At 46.1% G+C, this 16,520-nt stretch overlaps 1 protein-coding gene across 1 annotated transcript in view; it reads left to right on the top strand.

Annotated features, from left to right (window-relative positions):
* LOC118002294 (protein farnesyltransferase subunit beta) overlaps window positions 1–16,520 on the top strand; it is a 64,345-nt gene that overhangs the window by 19,193 nt on the left and 28,632 nt on the right. The window contains exons 3-4 of the mRNA XM_034992652.1: window positions 6,091–6,163; window positions 8,326–8,417. Of these exons, the coding sequence (XP_034848543.1) occupies window positions 6,091–6,163; window positions 8,326–8,417 (165 nt within the window). The remainder of the gene's footprint in view (window positions 1–6,090; window positions 6,164–8,325; window positions 8,418–16,520) is intronic.

The following is a 16,520-nucleotide window of genomic DNA, read 5'->3' as shown; positions in this document are numbered from 1 at the left end:
CTGGATATGTGTCCCTTCAATTTAAAAGAATCATAAGCCTCAGAGGAGAAGTTAAAATTCAGTCAGCATTGTGGTCCTTGCAGCTCTACATAAACAAAGAGACCTTTTGCAAGATTTTAGAATAACCTAATGCTGATATGCATATAGTGTGTGTGTGTGTGTGTGTGTGTTTGATTAAGCGAGCAAAAATGAAAGAGAATAGTTTCCCTTGTGGAAATGCTCTATGTAGAATTTCTGTTTTCTTGCCTATGGCTGGTCTTCAGATGAAACCAGCTAGAGGAACTTCTTAGTTCCCTCCCGGCAGGGCTGCTAGGGCCTGGCTGTGAGTGAGGTTCATCCAGGAGGGCGCTATGGGGGAGCCTGCCCATAGGGCCCAAGCCAGAGCTGCAGCAAAGGTGGCTGAGGCCCCCTTCAGTTAGGTGTTTGTTTCTGGGCAGGCGAGGCTCCAGGTATCCCGAGGCAGGATCTCTTAACTCCCTTGAGGCAGAAAAGCATTTGCCCCTGAGGTCAGTCACTTTGCAGTGACTGAAAATCCCCTTGCCTATCAAGTGAGAGGAGCGTGGAGAAGACAAGGAAAAGGGTTTCTTCTCCAAGTTTCTTGTTTCTGTTTTCCCAGTAGGAGACAGGGTTTGCTTAGGTGCGTAATTGGGCTCTCTCAGAATTCTCGGTCCCATAGGGGAGGGCAGCCTGCGGCCGGCGGGTCTCCTCAGTGTGGAGGGCGTGAGCACACGCGCGAGAGCTGGAGGGACAGACCCCTGAGCCAGTCCAGTCACCCCTCTCCATGCCCTCTCCAAGTGAACCTGAACTCCCCTGGAGGTTTGTCATTCATTTAAATCGAAGGAACATGTATCCAGGGAGAACAGTCTCGTTAGGTTGGTCAGAAACTGGCCTTACTGTGTGTTCCTTTATTCTTCCTTCTGTTCATTTGACAAACAGATGTCAAGAGCCTGCTCTGTGTGGGGCACAGATGTGGAAGCCAGGCAGGAGCTCTCCTCAGAGTGACAAGGCAGTGGACTAGGGACAGACTGACCACGTGGTTCCAACAAGTGCACCCACCTTCTCACCTGGTCCCTTGCCCTAGCATTGTACTTAGGATCACAAATTCTTGTTTACAGGACCCCTTAACCACTGTCTTGCCTCACATTTCCAAATGAGGTGGCTAGTGTTCTCTTCTGTTTCTCCCTTCTCTGCTCTGTGGCTTAACCTCTCAAGGCATTTGGTATATTCAAATTCCTTTGATTGTTTCTTCGATAGGAAAGAATTGACCTATAGAAAACCGCACTCTGAATGGGTCCTTTCAGAGTTAGAAGTCAGGCGATCTGCCTCCAGATTCTGTACTTGCCCTCACCTGGCTTGGGTTTCTCAGCCTGCCCTCATTGATGGTCTCGTGGACACTCCTGGTTCTCCTTGTCTGCACTCCCATCCTGGCCGCCCCCAGCTTCTCAGCCTGCGCTGTGGTTCGCAAGCTATTTGTCACCAGTTCCCTGGTCTCATTCAGGTCGCTCCCGCCTCCGCCTTTCTGCTCTTCCCCTCCTCCCAGTCCTTACCATGGCATCCCTATCCCTGCTTCTGCTGAAGGATCCCAGCAAGATTTCCAAGGAGAAAAGTCATGTGACGTTGCCTGCTGAGTGGCTACACCAGAAGTTATACTACAAGCTTTAGCTGGGCCTTCACTACTGCTCTGTGCTCCCCTTACTCATCTCTTGTAGATTCTCTAACACACTCACCCCAGTGACCTGTCTTGCCCCCTACCTCCTGAGAAACTCCAGGCTGTCCCATGTGAGCTTCCTTCTTCCCCACTTCCAAGTCCTATGTTTGTCTAACTTCACACTTTCTCTCACTGTTTCCATCTCTGAGAATGGAGCATCCATCCTTACTGCCAGACTCATCTCTCCTACTGAACTCTCCACCCCAACCCTCCTTCTTCCCTCTTCTTTAGGGACCGTCCTTGGTGGATTTTTCTCTGGACACTTGTATTTTCAACGTCTTTGCTCTCAAGCAGTTTTTACCTCTCCTCTGCCTTCCCCCCAGTAACCCCCTCAGGCTGCCAGTCTGTTGTCTTTCTTCCCTCACACACATCACAGACACACTTGGATTGTGGGTTTGGTCTCCTGCCACTAGTCTTATCCGCACCCCAATCTGTTCAGCATGCTGCAGCTCCTGGGATCTAGAAAATGCAGATCTGACCATGTCTTTCCCATGCCTAAAATACTTCAGCGACTGCCTCAAATTTTTTTCTTTTTACTTGTCTTTTTTTTTGGTAACAGCTTTGAGATACAATTCAGATATACAGTTCACCCAAAGTGTACAATTTAGTGGTTTTTAGTATAGGGACAGAGTTATGCAACCATCACCACAGTTAATTTTAGAGCATTTTCATCACCTCACAGAGAAACCCTGTCCCCCTTAGCCATCACCCTCCCATTCCTCCGTTCCTACCCAGCCCCTGGCACCCACTTCAGCTACTTTCTGTCTCTGTGGATTTGCCTCTTCTGGACATTTCATGTAAGTGGAATCATACCATATGTGGTCTTTCTGTGACAGCTTCTTTTACTTAGTATAGACTTTGCAAGGGTCATCTGATGTTGATGGCACAGTGACTCCTGATGCATTTAGAAGTCCCGCGTGATCGGGTGCCTGTGTGTCTCACCAGGCCGACTTCTCACGGCTCGCTACCTTCTACTTATGCTCCGGCTGAACTAAACCTACACAAATGTGCCACGTCGTTCCCTTCCTGAAACACCCACCCCATCCCCTCCTTTCTGGCTGGCTAACTCCTGTCCTTCCAGTCTCCTTCATTCCTTGACGCAATGCTGTGTCCTCTGGGAAGTTTGTTCTGATCCTGCATGCCTTGCCGTGTGCTCCCAGAGCCACCACGCTTCTCTCTTGGCCGAGGCTGTCACTGCCATGGACTTGTCTGTGTCTGTCTCTGGGCTGCAGCTCTAGGGAGCGGAGTCAGAATCCACCCCACTGCGGGACACTCAGCCTGCACACAGTGGGTGCTCAGAATCCTGGCCCTCGGAGCTCCTTGAAAGAGACATCGAGTCTGGCCGTCTCTTCTCCTTTATGCTCTGGAATCTGCTCACGGCTCCCTGAACTCTCTCGAAGGTCACCAGCCACTTTGTCATTTGTTCTCCTTTTCCTCAGTCTTGCCACAGCATTTGCGACAGTTAAATACCTCCATGGAGTTCTCTCCTGCTGTTTTGCCTGTGACATGATATTGTCTTTGTCCTCCTCCCACTTACGCGACGTTCTTTAATTCTCTCCTCTGGCTCCTTGTCCTCTAAGCCCATAAGGATGGGTCTCCTCCCAGTCCAGCATTCAAGCCCTTCTCTCTGCTTTGTCCTCTACTCTTGCAGCTTCATCTGTCGTCTGCGTGCAGATAAATGATTCCTAGTCCGTCTGTGTCACTTGGAACCCTCTTCTGAGTCTTACATGTGTTTCTGGCGCTGCGACTGACATCATCACCTCAATACACTTCCTGTGCCATACAGCCCACCTGCCCATGGGTCACCGTGCTAATTTGAGCCCTAAGGACTCGAAGTACTTCTGCCCTGGTTGACTGTGAGCACCGCCTTACCCTGTCTTCCCACCTCCCCTCTCTCCACGCTTAGTGTTTTCCCTTGGCCCAGTTTGTAAACACATACTGAATACCTACTGCTGCCAGATAATCTTTCTAAAGCGTAGTTTGGGTCACTTTTTTTCTCAGCTCACAACCTTCAGAATTTCAACTTCCACCCGCCAGAATAGCTAGAACCAGAAAGACAAGAAATAACAAGTGTTGGTGAGGATGTGGGGGAAAAGGACCCCTCATGCACTGTTGGTGAGAATGCAAACTGTCGTAGCTGCTGTGGAAAACAGTATGGAGGTGCCTCAAGACATTACAAATAGAATCACCATATGATTCAGTAATTCCACTACTGGGTATTTCCCCAGAGAAAACAAAAACACTAATTCGGAAGGACATATGCACCCCTGTGTTTATTGCAGCATTATTTATAATAGCCAATATATGGAAGCAACCTAAGTGTCCATCAGTAGATGAATGGATAAAGATGTGGTGTAAATAATACAGTGGAATATTACCTAGCCATAAAAAAAAAGAATGAGATCTTGCCATTTGCAACAACATTGATGGACCTAGAGAGTATTCTGCTAAGTGAAATAAGTCAGACAGAGAAAGACAAATACTATATGATTTCAGTTACACGTGGAATCTAAAACACAAATGAACAGACAAAAAGCAGAAACAGACCCATAAATACACAGAACAAACTGGTGGTTGCAGAGGGAAATGGGTGGAGGGAAGGCAAAATGGGTGAAGGGAAGTGGGAGATTCAGCCTTCTAGTTCTGGAATGAATAAGTCTCAGCAAAAGGAATATTGTCAATGGTATTGTAATCGCATCATATGGTGATAGGTGGTAGCTACGCTTGAGTGAGCATAGCTTAATGCATAAACTTGTTGAATTACTAGGTTGAAACTATAACATTGTGTGTCAGCTCTACTTCAATAAAACAACAACAACAACAACACAACTTAAGTGGAAAACAAAAACAAAAACTTCAGGGTCTACCTTTGCCTACTAAATTGAGTAGGAAATCCTCAGGTGGCATTCCAGACTCCTATAAAAGGGCTTAAGTTGCCTTTTTGACCACTGTTCTTTCATTCCTAATGAATGAAAGGCCAGATCCCCACCCTTTTTGCACACTTAATACCTGCACTGCCCAATACAGTGGCCATGTGTCTCCTGTAGCTATTTAAACTGAAATTAATTCAAATGAAATACAATTTGAAATTTAGTTCCTCAGTCACACTAGCACATTTCACATGCTCAGTAACCACTCATGGCTGGTGTCTGCCTACTGGACAGCACAGATCCATTTCCATCATTGAGGAAAGTTCTTTTGGACAGCACTGGTCTGAACCTTTTTGCTTCTGTTCCTTCTCGCTACCGTCTCCTCTCTACTCACCATCTCTACCTGTGAACATTTTCTCCCTCTACCAGGGCCACCCACCTCGTATTCCCCCTCTCCCACATAGCCTTTCCTGATCATTCCTTTCTTCATGAGATGCCCCCACTCCTTCCCTTTAGAGTCTTGGTAGTATTTTATCTGTGTTTCCTTTATGAAACCTACCCATTTGTTTTTCACACTGTAGCCACTCGTGTCTTTAACTCATTTCCAGTACTGAACTGGGAGACTCTTTGAGGTAAAGACTACATGAACGATCTCACTCTGAGCATAATATAGAGGGAGTTCAATAAATTGTTTTTGAACTGATCACCTAGAAAAGAGAATGGTTCTCTTTTAATTTGTGGAATTAGTTAAGCACGGGGACTGCTGGCCACTGTGTTCTTTTTTCCTTCCTCCCACAATCACACAGGCCTCTGCTGTGAGACCCAGCAAGAAGTGCAGCCCCTGTCCTTGGCCTTGCCTGTGCAGGTGGCCATGGGCGGCACATTCCATCTTACAGCCAAATTACAGACATCAGTGCCAAGGAGACGAACTGGCTGCAGAATACAAATAAGATCCTGTGGCCAGGGCAGTAGGTCAGCATGTAGGAGGTGGAATTTCAGGGAGGGAGTCACAGACACACAACTGAGGAGCAGGCAGGGTACAAACAACCCACCTCGGAGAAGTAACCCCAGAAGAAATGACTGGAATGACAGAGGCTAACCAAGTCAGGAAAGTGGTGAGGCTCAGATTGGAATTAAACTCACAGGATGGGGAGCCACAAGGTGTCTGTTCACAGACCCTGGAGGAGCTTTCTGGATGGCTTGTCATCGCCTGGCTGTGTGTGTTCATTGTGGCTTTTTGCTTAGCCCAAAGTTACCTACTACAAAGGAGAGGAATTCACCCAAAGCGTCGGCCAGCACATTTTTCAGACGCTTTAGGGACAGTCAGGTGCTGGCCTCTTCTGTCTGGTTTAGCTGCCCTTGGGAGCTAAAGAAGATGCTGGTTATCTACTTGTTGACCGGGGGGGTGGTGGTGCCCTGAAGCTGAGAGTGTGTGCATGTGCACATGTGTTTTCTCTAGTGGGGCTGAAGCAGAAGCATGAGACTAGGTGTTGAAGCTCTTTGTCTTTCCAGGCTGATTTTGCAGAGGGAGAAGCACTTCCATTATCTGAAAAGAGGGCTTCGACAGCTGACAGACGCCTATGAGGTAAGCATGCTGCCAGGAGCTCAGTTGGATGGTCAGCCAGATGGTCCTTTTTTCTGTTGGAATGTGAAACACTCGTGGGCCTGACCTGCTGCCGAGTCACTCTTTGATCTCCGTGGCTGTGGCAGGAGCCAGGTACGCAGGAGCCGGCGCGCCCACTCCTGAAAGGGCAGAACCAGCTCTCTAGTCGTGTCCTCCCCTGGGATGGACAGGGCAGCCTACATGGGGTGGAGCTTTCTTGTACCTTAGATCGTGGTGAGGGGTTCACGTGCTTTCTCCTGGCCACCGCTTGTCAGCTGGCTAAAAGGCAGTTCCTCTCCATCCCTAATCCTTTGCCCTATAAGCGGATCTAATTCCTATGCTGGTCAAAGGATCAGTATATAAATCCCAGTGAGGACTTCCACAGTTGAACACTGTAAAAATGCCCACACTTAGAGTGTATTTTAAGTCACATTCCTCAGAGCCCTGGGCTTCCACAGAGGGGCCTCAGGGAGGGCAGTGGTGGTGGAGGGGGGGGTAGGGTGTTGGGAAGGTGGCAGGCAGGGGATGCATGTGAACAGGAGGGCTCCAATCTTCCTGCCTCACCTTATACACAGCAGCCCTGCCTTTAATTTGCTTTTTATTTGGGGGTCTGCATTTGATTATTTGCAGCAGGGATTGGCCAGCTGAAACGCCTGTAGACCCAAGCAGGTAGCGTAAATAAGAGAAGTGGGCAGGTGGGAGGGAGACTGAGGCATGCCCGAGGCCCTGTGCTTTCCCTCTGTTCCAGCAGACCTAGGCTGGCCAGATCTCTCTCTCTCTCTCTTTTTTCAAATTAAGCCAGAAATCCAGATTTCTGTGTGACTCTCCCAATGCCTACAGGTTGCAACTAATTCTAATTTAAAAAACAAAACACTACAGGGAACAGGTAGAACATGCCTATGGGCTAGACTTGGCTTTGGGGTCAAAATTTTCAACCCTTGACGGGGGTCCTCACTGGTTAAGGTGCAGTGAGCCCCGATACGGTTAATAGTGTACCAGCTAACAGTTGAACAGAGTGCTGCAGCTTGCCATGCCCTCTCTCCCTACTTATCTCACCTACTATCTGACGGAAGTCAGTGGCAGGATTAAGTCATCTGCTCAGAAGTGCATAGCTGTAAGAGGGGGAGCTGGGACTCCAACCCAGGCAGGCGGGATCCACACGCACAGCTCCCCAGGTGGTGGCCTAGCCGCAGCTGGGAACGGTCAGTGCATTTATGAAGAGGGCAGCTTGGGCCAATGGAAGGAGCACAGGAGTGCGAGTCCAGAAACCTGGCTTCTTGTCTCAGCTCTGACGTTTGATGGTCTTCGTCGTCTGGAAAAACTTAATCTCCCTGGATCTCATTTATATACTTTTACTCTGGAAAACGGGAGCAGTACGACTACCTGCCTGCCTGCCTTGGATGCTCTATCCATGTTTATGGGTTGAATTGGGATCCCAAGCACCTCACGCATCACCTTGGGAAGCCTTTCCCAGCCCCTGAGGCAGAATTAGGCTCTTCATGTGCTCTGTCCGGACTCTGCTCCTGCCCATTGCAGTGTGTATTGTTATTCGGGTACATGCGTGCATGTGTTATGTGCCGTCTTGTTCCAGAAAGCTGTAAGGTGACTCGTGTTTAACTGCACCTGTCTAGAGCCTTCTTCCTCTACAGATAAACACACACATTCTATATCCCAAGCATCTCAAGAGTAGGAACTAAGTTGTATTCATTATTGTGCCCCCCGTATCTAATACAATGCTTGGCACACACAAGAAGGTACCAAATATTTGTTGAATCGGTGAATGAGTTAATCCAGGAAATCGCTGTCTGAGAGCCTAGATCTCCTTGGGTCTACACTGAGAAAACGGCATCACTTAGCTTCCTAGCGTGTGGGTGCCCCTCTGCTGAGCCTTCCTTAGGCGCCTATCGGGGAGGACCTAGTGGGCTCAAGGTGGACTTCTTTGTCCCATTGTCCTTTCTGCACATATGGTCACTTCAGCTGCTGACTAGGGCCACAAAGCAAAGCGTCCTTCATTCACTTATCGTTCATAGGGTGCCCTCCTCCCCCTTTCCAGGCAGCCGGGGTGAGCCAGATGTCGCCTTGTCAGCAGCATCTTGAGATGATTCTGAATAAGGGGTGTGTTCTCTCCCCTGTGCCTTTTGCAGTGTCTGGATGCCAGCCGCCCATGGCTCTGCTACTGGATCCTGCACAGCTTGGAACTACTCGATGAACCCGTCCCCCAGATGGTGGCCACAGAGTGAGTCCGGCTTCAGGCAATCTGGGCTGTTCTTTGAAATTCTGTTTTGAGTCGGGGGTTCTTTTTGTTTTGTTTCTGTTTTATTGATTTTGAATGAAAAACACATCGGGCTACAAAGATACCCTTGCCCTCCCCTTGACCCCAGTAACTTCCTGAAACTCCTCCACTTTAGAAGCCTATTGTGAGCTCGTGGGTAGAACAGGACTTTGAACTCCCAAGAGAAGGATTCTGGTTTCTTCTATGGCCTTTTCTTTCGGCTCTTGCTCTGGTGTTTGAGAAAGTTCTTCATCATCAATTCTGAGAGACATGATTTTGTCAGAAAGTACAGTATGAATTTGAATAGCTTCTGTGGGGAAGCATGTGCCAACCCAATGAACAAAAATGCCTTTTCCTTCCCTAAACACCTCCATCGACCTCCCTCCCCACCAGTGCCTGGGGGACAGTGTAGCTCTTGATGGTACTAGATGTGTTACATTCTTGGTGTGCAGATATTTTGACCCACAATTTTCTTAAACTTCTGATTTATGAGTAGAGATCTAAGCAAATGAGATTCTCCCCAGACTGCTGGTGCAGATGGTGTTCTGGGGATGACTGTGGCACCTCATCCTTAGAAGCTCATCACAATTTATATTTTAAAGCAGAACCTTATCCTCACTCCAGTCTTAGGGATACCTGGGATAGGGAAGGGCAGCCAGGGATCAGATCCGATGCCCCAGTTCTCACGGAGAGAGAGAGAGAGCGCACACTCCCTTGGAAACATCTGGAGTTCATCTGCTCCCCTGGCGCTCCTGAGGGAGAGGAGTCCGGGAGGAAAGGCCCGTGAGCCGGGGTCGTATTCCGGAAGCACACAGCGCCGGCCCCATGAGGATGCGTGGAGGCTGGCCTGGGCCCCGCCCCGGTCCCAGTGCCCCCTGCCTGGGTCACATTGTCAGGTCAGAAGAACAGAACCACACATTGTCTCATTCATTCTGTCTTAACAATAACCTCTCATTCTTGCCTTCCTGGGCAGGGTGTCTTGTGATGACTGTGGATGGGGAAGATAATAAAGAATTAGGCAGTTAACCCTTGTGATGTGTACGATGCTTTCTGAGGGAGAGGAAAAATATGCATTGTCCTCATCATGATGCTGCTGCAAGCCTAGTTGCTTCTAGCTCTGGAAGTAGAATTGGACCCAGTTTCTGCAATAACAGGAATTTAATTGTCAAAGGCCCGTGTGTTTTTGAAATACCAGTTGGGGGTTGTGGAGTGTTTGGGAAATTTCTCCCCCACAGATACACAATCAGGATGTACAGCAGGGGAATGGGAGAGGCGCACATGAGAGAAGCAAACAAGAAATGGAGGATTCGGGGGCAGGGAGGAACAGGTGTGCCCGAGGAGGACATAGTTCCTGAAGAGGAAGACCGCGGGTCAGACTTGGGTCGGCTTCGATTTGGGGTTTGTTCTAGGTTGTAGACTCGGTGTGGTGTAGGTGAGGCTTTGCTGAGGAAAGGAGTGTTGGGGCGGCTTCCGTGGCAACGTCCGAAGCGAGGACTCCTTCAAAGGCTTTTCACAGTGAACACCTGGACCCGAGCCCACTCTCCACAGGAGGGGTGTTTTAAAGTGTGTTTGAAGCTGAAGTAAAACATGGTGCGGTGCATACAGTGAAATACTGTGCAGCCATTTAAAAATTGCACTTAACAGATGTTAACTAGACTTGCTGTGATCATTTTGCAATATATACAAATACCGAATGACTGTGTTGTACACCTGAAACTAATAAAATGCTGTGTATCAATTATACTTTAATAAAAATGTATACATAGGAAGTGCATATTTGTTTATAAAAATGGATACGGACTCCCTGCCCAGCGGGGAGCCTGCTTCTCCCTCTCCCTCTGCCGTTCCCTCTGCTCATACTCCCTCTCTCTCTCTCTCTCTCAAATAAATAAATAAAATCTTTAAAAATGCATACATTTATGTAGAAAGGTGTTCATGATTTAAGTGAAAAAAGGTAGTTAAAAAGATTCAACTTCTGTAGATTAGAAATAGACCAATTACATGCATAGAGAAAACCAGAAGATATGCCCACCTGGTAGTAGTTATTTCTGGATGGTGGGGTTATTTGCATGTTTTATTTATTTTTTAAAATTTTATTATGTTATGTTAGTCACCATACAATACATCATTGGTTTTTGATGTGGTGATCCACGATCCATTGTTTTCGTATAACACCCAGTGCTCCATGCAGTACGTGCCCTCCTATCACCAGGCTAACCATTCCCCCCTCCCCCCTCCCCTCTAAAACCCTGTTTGTTTCTCAGAGTCCAGAGTCTCTCATGGTTCGTCTCTCCCTCCACTCCCCCCCCACTTTTTCCCTTCCTTCTCCTAATGTCCTCCATGCTATTCCTTATGTTCCACAAATAAGTGAAACCATGTGATAATTGACTTTTATTTGCATGTTTTAAAATGTTATTTATTTTATTGTTTTGTAGTTAAGAGAATGCTTTAGAACTAAAAAGCTAGTTTGTTCTAATTTCAAGAACCACGTGATAGTGAATGAGAATTTCTGCTTCCCAGCTGCCTTAAAATCTTTACTTGTGGTTCTTCTGAGCATTGATTTAACAGACTTTTAAAGAATTACTTAGACTTTCCAATAATGAATTTTGTTTTGTGCCTCGCAGGCAGTTAGTTCTAGGTGCAGGTAATATCTGTTATCAATGAGCTTAGTAGCTTTGACAAATAAGGAAATAAGCTATTTTTGGTAAGATACAGAGAAATCTTAATGACTTCTGTAAAAATGTGGAATTTTTTAAAAAGACAATCTGATATAGGATATTGCCTTTTTGTTTATTTTGCACAGAGAAAAGAAAATGTGGTCACGTTTCTGTTCACTTCTTCGTTAAGGTGCAGAATTTAGGTCTGGAGTATTATTATTTTCCTGCCCCTTTCTTTTCCCACTCTGCCACCATGTGCAGGTCACACACACACGCATACATGTGCGTGCGCGCACACGTTTCTCTTTCCTATTTTGTTCAGTGTTGTGCTTCTGTTTGTTTAGGGGACAGTATGGCAGGCCGAGTTCCCTCTAGTGGACAAAATCACTTTTTCAGCTGCTGTGAGTGCCTGCTGAAGCCAGCAAAGCCAGGTCTTTACTGCAGGTCTCAGACCTTTCAAGAACAGTATATTCATAGGTAGGAATTTAGCTTGCTGCTCTTGAGAGACCGTATCCACAAATTTGCACGTGTTTACCCGAAATAAATTAATATCTTGGAACTGGACGAAGTACATTTGTTGATGATTTAAGCCCGGAAGGAAGCATCCTTCAATGAGAGTCCCATGCTTTGTTATTGAAAAGTACTTGAATATAACACACAAAGTGAAGTCTTAGGGGGACCACTGCACTGTTAAAGTTAGGTTTTTAGCTTCTGTAAGATCTAAAAATTGTCTTTAACTTAATTGTTTTAGGACTTCTCCGCTTACTAAGTTTTTCCAAGTATTGCATTTCAATTTTCGTGTGTCAGTGTTTTACTATTTCCCCTTCAAAAGGTTATTAGTAGCTGATCCCCTGGGTAGCTCTTTAAATATTTTTCCTTTTAGTTTTTAAATATAATTTGTCTGTTTCCTTGCCTTTCTATGAAGATACCTCATCTCGTCCTTTGTGTCTAGGCATTTTTTGGCCAGGCACTGCTAGGCTAGTGGGTAGAAGTTGGGGTGCTGCCAGATACCCTCCATAGGACAGCTCCCACAACGAATAGCTACGCAGTCCAAAATGTCAGTAGTGCCACGGTGGAGAAGCCCTGCTCTAAAATTACTGACTTCAGCCTTGACCATAGTTCCAGAACAGCAGCGTCCAGAGGATGGCTGCGCTTGGTGAAGTCCAACAACGTGTCAGACTCTCCAGGCAGCACTGGCCTCCTGGGGTTGGTGCAGAGCCCACCTGCCTCTCACCCAGTCACTGCCGGACTCCGCTCGGGGAGGACTTTCTCTCCCTCGCGCTAAGCTCAAGTTGTTTTATGGTATGAAATTCGAAAGACTTCGTCCTAGAGGAAGCCCAATGTCCACACATCCATCTTGTATTGGCCTCGTCTCCCAAGCCATCCTGCTCAAGGATGACTGTTGCTATTTCCAAAGCGGTCATCTTTTTAACCTCTTCTGGGCTGTCAGTCTGTCCACGGTAACCTGTTCTGGTGCTGAAGGTTTTCTTAAATCTGACCTAAATTCTGCTGCTGTGGTTCAGCTTCAGTGTTCATTTCTTTACCAGAAAGTTTGTACAGTTACTCTTTGCATGCTTGAGGTATTTTTCTGGGTGGCTTCCTCACTGTGCTTGCCTATAATAGTAAGCCTTTTAATATTTTTAATATTTAGCCATTTTTACAACTCTAACCTAAACCTCCTTTGAGTTAGAAAATGGAGGCTTGAGCCAGATACAGTTGTGACCAGCACTGTGTTTATTTTATTTAGTTAGTTAATTTTATTGTATTAAATAATTAATTTGTTTTTGAAGATTTTATTGATTTATTTGAGAGAGAGAGGAGTGAGAGAGAAAGAGCACAAGCGGGGTGGAGGGGCAGGGGGTGAGAGAGAAGCAGGCTCTCTACTGAGCAGGGAGCCCAAAGCGGGGCTCAATCCCAGGACCCTGGGATCATTACCTGAGCTGAAGGCAGTCATTAACTGACTGAGCCACCCACGTGCCCCCAGCACTGCATTTATAATGCTCTTAACACGTGTTCTCATTTTTGTTCACAACTCACGGGCCCTAACCTCTGGCCCTTTTTCTCCTATATTCCCAGTCCTTTCCCATCATATATTTATATGCTTTACTCATCCCCTACTCCTGCCATCCCTAAGTATATTATCTGTTACTTGTCCATGTTTTATTTGTTCTATTCTTACGTGCTTCTGATTTAATATTATTCTGGACTTTTAATTCTCACCTTGGAGGTGTTTCTCTGCTCCTTTGGAATTATTTGTTTGTTCACTGTACATGCTTTAGAATACTTCATCCAAGTTGGTGATAGAGATGCCCAGAATCAACCACTTTAGGTCAGTCCTCAACCATCACCTCAGAGTCCAAGTAAACCCCTTATGAGGCTGACGGTAAATCATTAACACTCTTGCTTTGAACTTGATCTCCTTACAGGTCTCACATACTTTTTAATAGTTGAATGAGAGAGTGTTGATGTTCGATAGAACTTTCCACAATAATGGAAATTTTCTCTATTTTGTGAGAGCCACTGGGACATGTAGCTATTGAACAATTGCGGTGTGGCTTCTGTGACTGAGGAGCTAAAGTTTACATTCATTTAATTAATTTAGTTTAAAATTTAAATAGCCTCATGTGGCTAGTCACTACCTATCGGACAGCACAGATCTTTCGCATTGCTACCCAAAATGTGGTTCCCCAGACCAGTGGCATTGCCATCACCTGGAGTGTGCTGAAAGGGCAGACTCAGGCCCATCCAGCTCTTCTGAGTCAGAGTTTCATTTTAATACGATTCTGAGGTGATTTCCATGTGCACTCAAGTTTGAGAGGCACCGATACTTGGCTGTATATTGGAGCCACATGGGAGTTTTAAAACATACGGCCACTTGGGTCCCTCCCTCAGTGATTCTGATTTCATTGGTATTAGATGTGGCCTGGGTGTTGGGTTTTTAAAAAGACATCCCCCAAGTGATTCTAATTGCTCAGCTAAGACTTGGGATTCTCAAGCTTCGTGTGTATTCACATCATCTGGGAATTTGGTAAAAATACGGAGGCCCAGGCTTGTTTCTTGCATCTCTGTTGTGTCTACTCACTCTCCAGTGATTGTGATACACACATTTTGGGTTTGAAAATCCCTAATCTTAAAGGTAGTTCCCCACTTTGTTGACATTTGTCACGTTAGCTAGAATGAAACGCCTTGCTGACCTGAAAGCAAACAGGTCTCCTCGCCCTTTTAGTCATATGACTAAATGAATGATGCATGAAAACTTGTTCTTCACAAAGTCTGCCACTCTTGGTATTTGCACCATGTTTCCTGCTTGTGATTTTTTTTTTTTTTAACTAATTGGTAAATTTCTGGTCTTTAAGATAAGTTTTTCCTCCCCCTTTCTATAGATAGAAGTCTCATTCACATTTTGGTTTTCAGAATTGCTAAGAACTCTGCTAATGATGGCTGGTAGCTTCATGATCAGTTTGCCAGTTCCTTAAGGTGGGAGTTGGAAAGCCTATGGAGCAGAATGTTCTATAAAATGGAAGCGTCTGAGAGTCCAGAAAAGCCCCGCCTGCTCCCCAGCATAGCCCCATGGCCAGTCAGATGCTGCATGTCAGCTGAGGGAGGTTGGCATGGAGGGATGATTTAAAGGTGTCCAGTACATTCAGATCCTGGCTCTCCAGACATGAGGCTACAGGGTCAGGGGTGTTGTATTTGGCACGATTCTATCTTGGAAGTTGGGAAAGAGAATGGATAGCTAGGTGACTCTTTTTCTTTTCTTTTTTTTTTTTGAATGTGCTGTTAAGTTTTATATCAACTAAAACCTTTTGTTTTTGTGATACAGAAAAATGCCAGTGTGGCCAGCCTTTGTCAGGACATGAATTTATTAGCTATTTGTTTCCAGGACGTATGCTATGAATTGATGAAGGTTTGGAAAATATGTTAGGAACAAACTCATTTTCTCAGTGAAAATTAATTGCTATTACAAATATGACACAGTACTGTCTGCCTTCTCTGCTGATCAACTTCCACTTCAATCCTCATGTTTCCTGCAGTAAAATCAGAGGTGCAGATTGAAGGGAGTGTGTATTTTTTTTTTTTTTTTTAACCTGTGAAGACTTCAGAGCTCCAGTAGCGAGTCAGCAGTGTTTTCTATTGCTATCCCTGCGAGATAATGGAAGGTCTGAAATCAAAAGCCATCAGATATTATGTGGAAAAGCAATAATAAGCTTGTGCCCTGGAGGAGATGAGCTAGAGTCTATGTGGTTTCTCTGTCAGCAGTAGATAAGAAAGAATGAGATCAAAGAGTCCAGGGGAAGAAGGCTGCCTGAGCACCAGGGCAGAGATTTGCAGCTTGTTCTCTTAAACGGAGGCTTGTCCGTATTGGAAGCCTGTGATCCCGGCTGAGTTGTGGGGAAAGAGCTCAATAACCAGGACTTTCCTGGGGCACCCCTTCCTGGTGAACTTCAGAGGACCTTGGATAAATAGGGGCTCCCTTGGTTTGACCTCAGACAAGAATGTAACTTCTGGGCAACCTGATGCCCTGCTTGGAGGTTTCCCTCAGTGGCGGACCTGGAGATTCTCCAAAAGCCTACAGGCTGGGATGCATTTTTGTGATATGAGTTAGCAGTGCTGAGGTTTGCCACAACTGAGGTGAGCGTGATAGAAGTCCACTTTTCTTTTGTTCTCCTAGCCATGGAGGCAGACTCCATTAGAAGCTTTTTTTTAAAAATTAACATATAATGTATTATTTGTTTCAGGGGTACAGGTCTGTGATTCATCAGTCTTAACACAATTCACAGCGCTCACCGTAGCACATATCCTCCCCAGTGTCCATCACCCAGCCACCCCATCCCTCCCACCCTCCTCCACTCCAGCAACCCTCAGTTTGTTTCCTGAGATGAAGAGACTCTTATGGTTTGTCTCCTTCTCTGGTTTCATCTTGTTTCATTTTTCCCTCCCTTCCCCTATGATCCTCTGCCTTGTTTCTCAAATTCCACATGTCAGTGAGATCATATAATGATTGTCTTTGTCTGACTGACTTATTTCACTTAGCATAATACCCTCTGGTTCCATCCACGTCACTGCAAAATGGCAAGATTTCATTTTTTTGATGGCTGCGTAATATTCCATGGTATATATATACCACATCTTCTTTATCCATTCATCTGTTGACGGACAGCCAGGCTCTCTCCATAGTTTGGCTATTGTGGACATTGCTGCTATAAACATTGGGGTGCACGTGCCCCTTCGGATCCCTACATTTGTATCTTTGGGATAAATACCCAGTAGTGCAATTGTAGAAGCTTCTTTCTTGGTGGTAGTAGGAATAAAAGTCAGAAACCCCCGGGGCTTAGGTGACAACAGGAGTAAGAAGACATCTCTTGCAATATCCTGGGTAGGCCTAGGTGGTGGCTCCAGCCCAGAGTGG

This window comes from Mirounga leonina, unplaced genomic scaffold, assembly GCF_011800145.1.
Source record: "Mirounga leonina isolate KUSES-001 unplaced genomic scaffold, KU_Mleo_1.0 Mir_82, whole genome shotgun sequence".
NCBI lineage: Eukaryota > Metazoa > Chordata > Mammalia > Carnivora > Phocidae > Mirounga > Mirounga leonina.
This window is presented reverse-complemented; position numbering and strand designations above follow the sequence as displayed.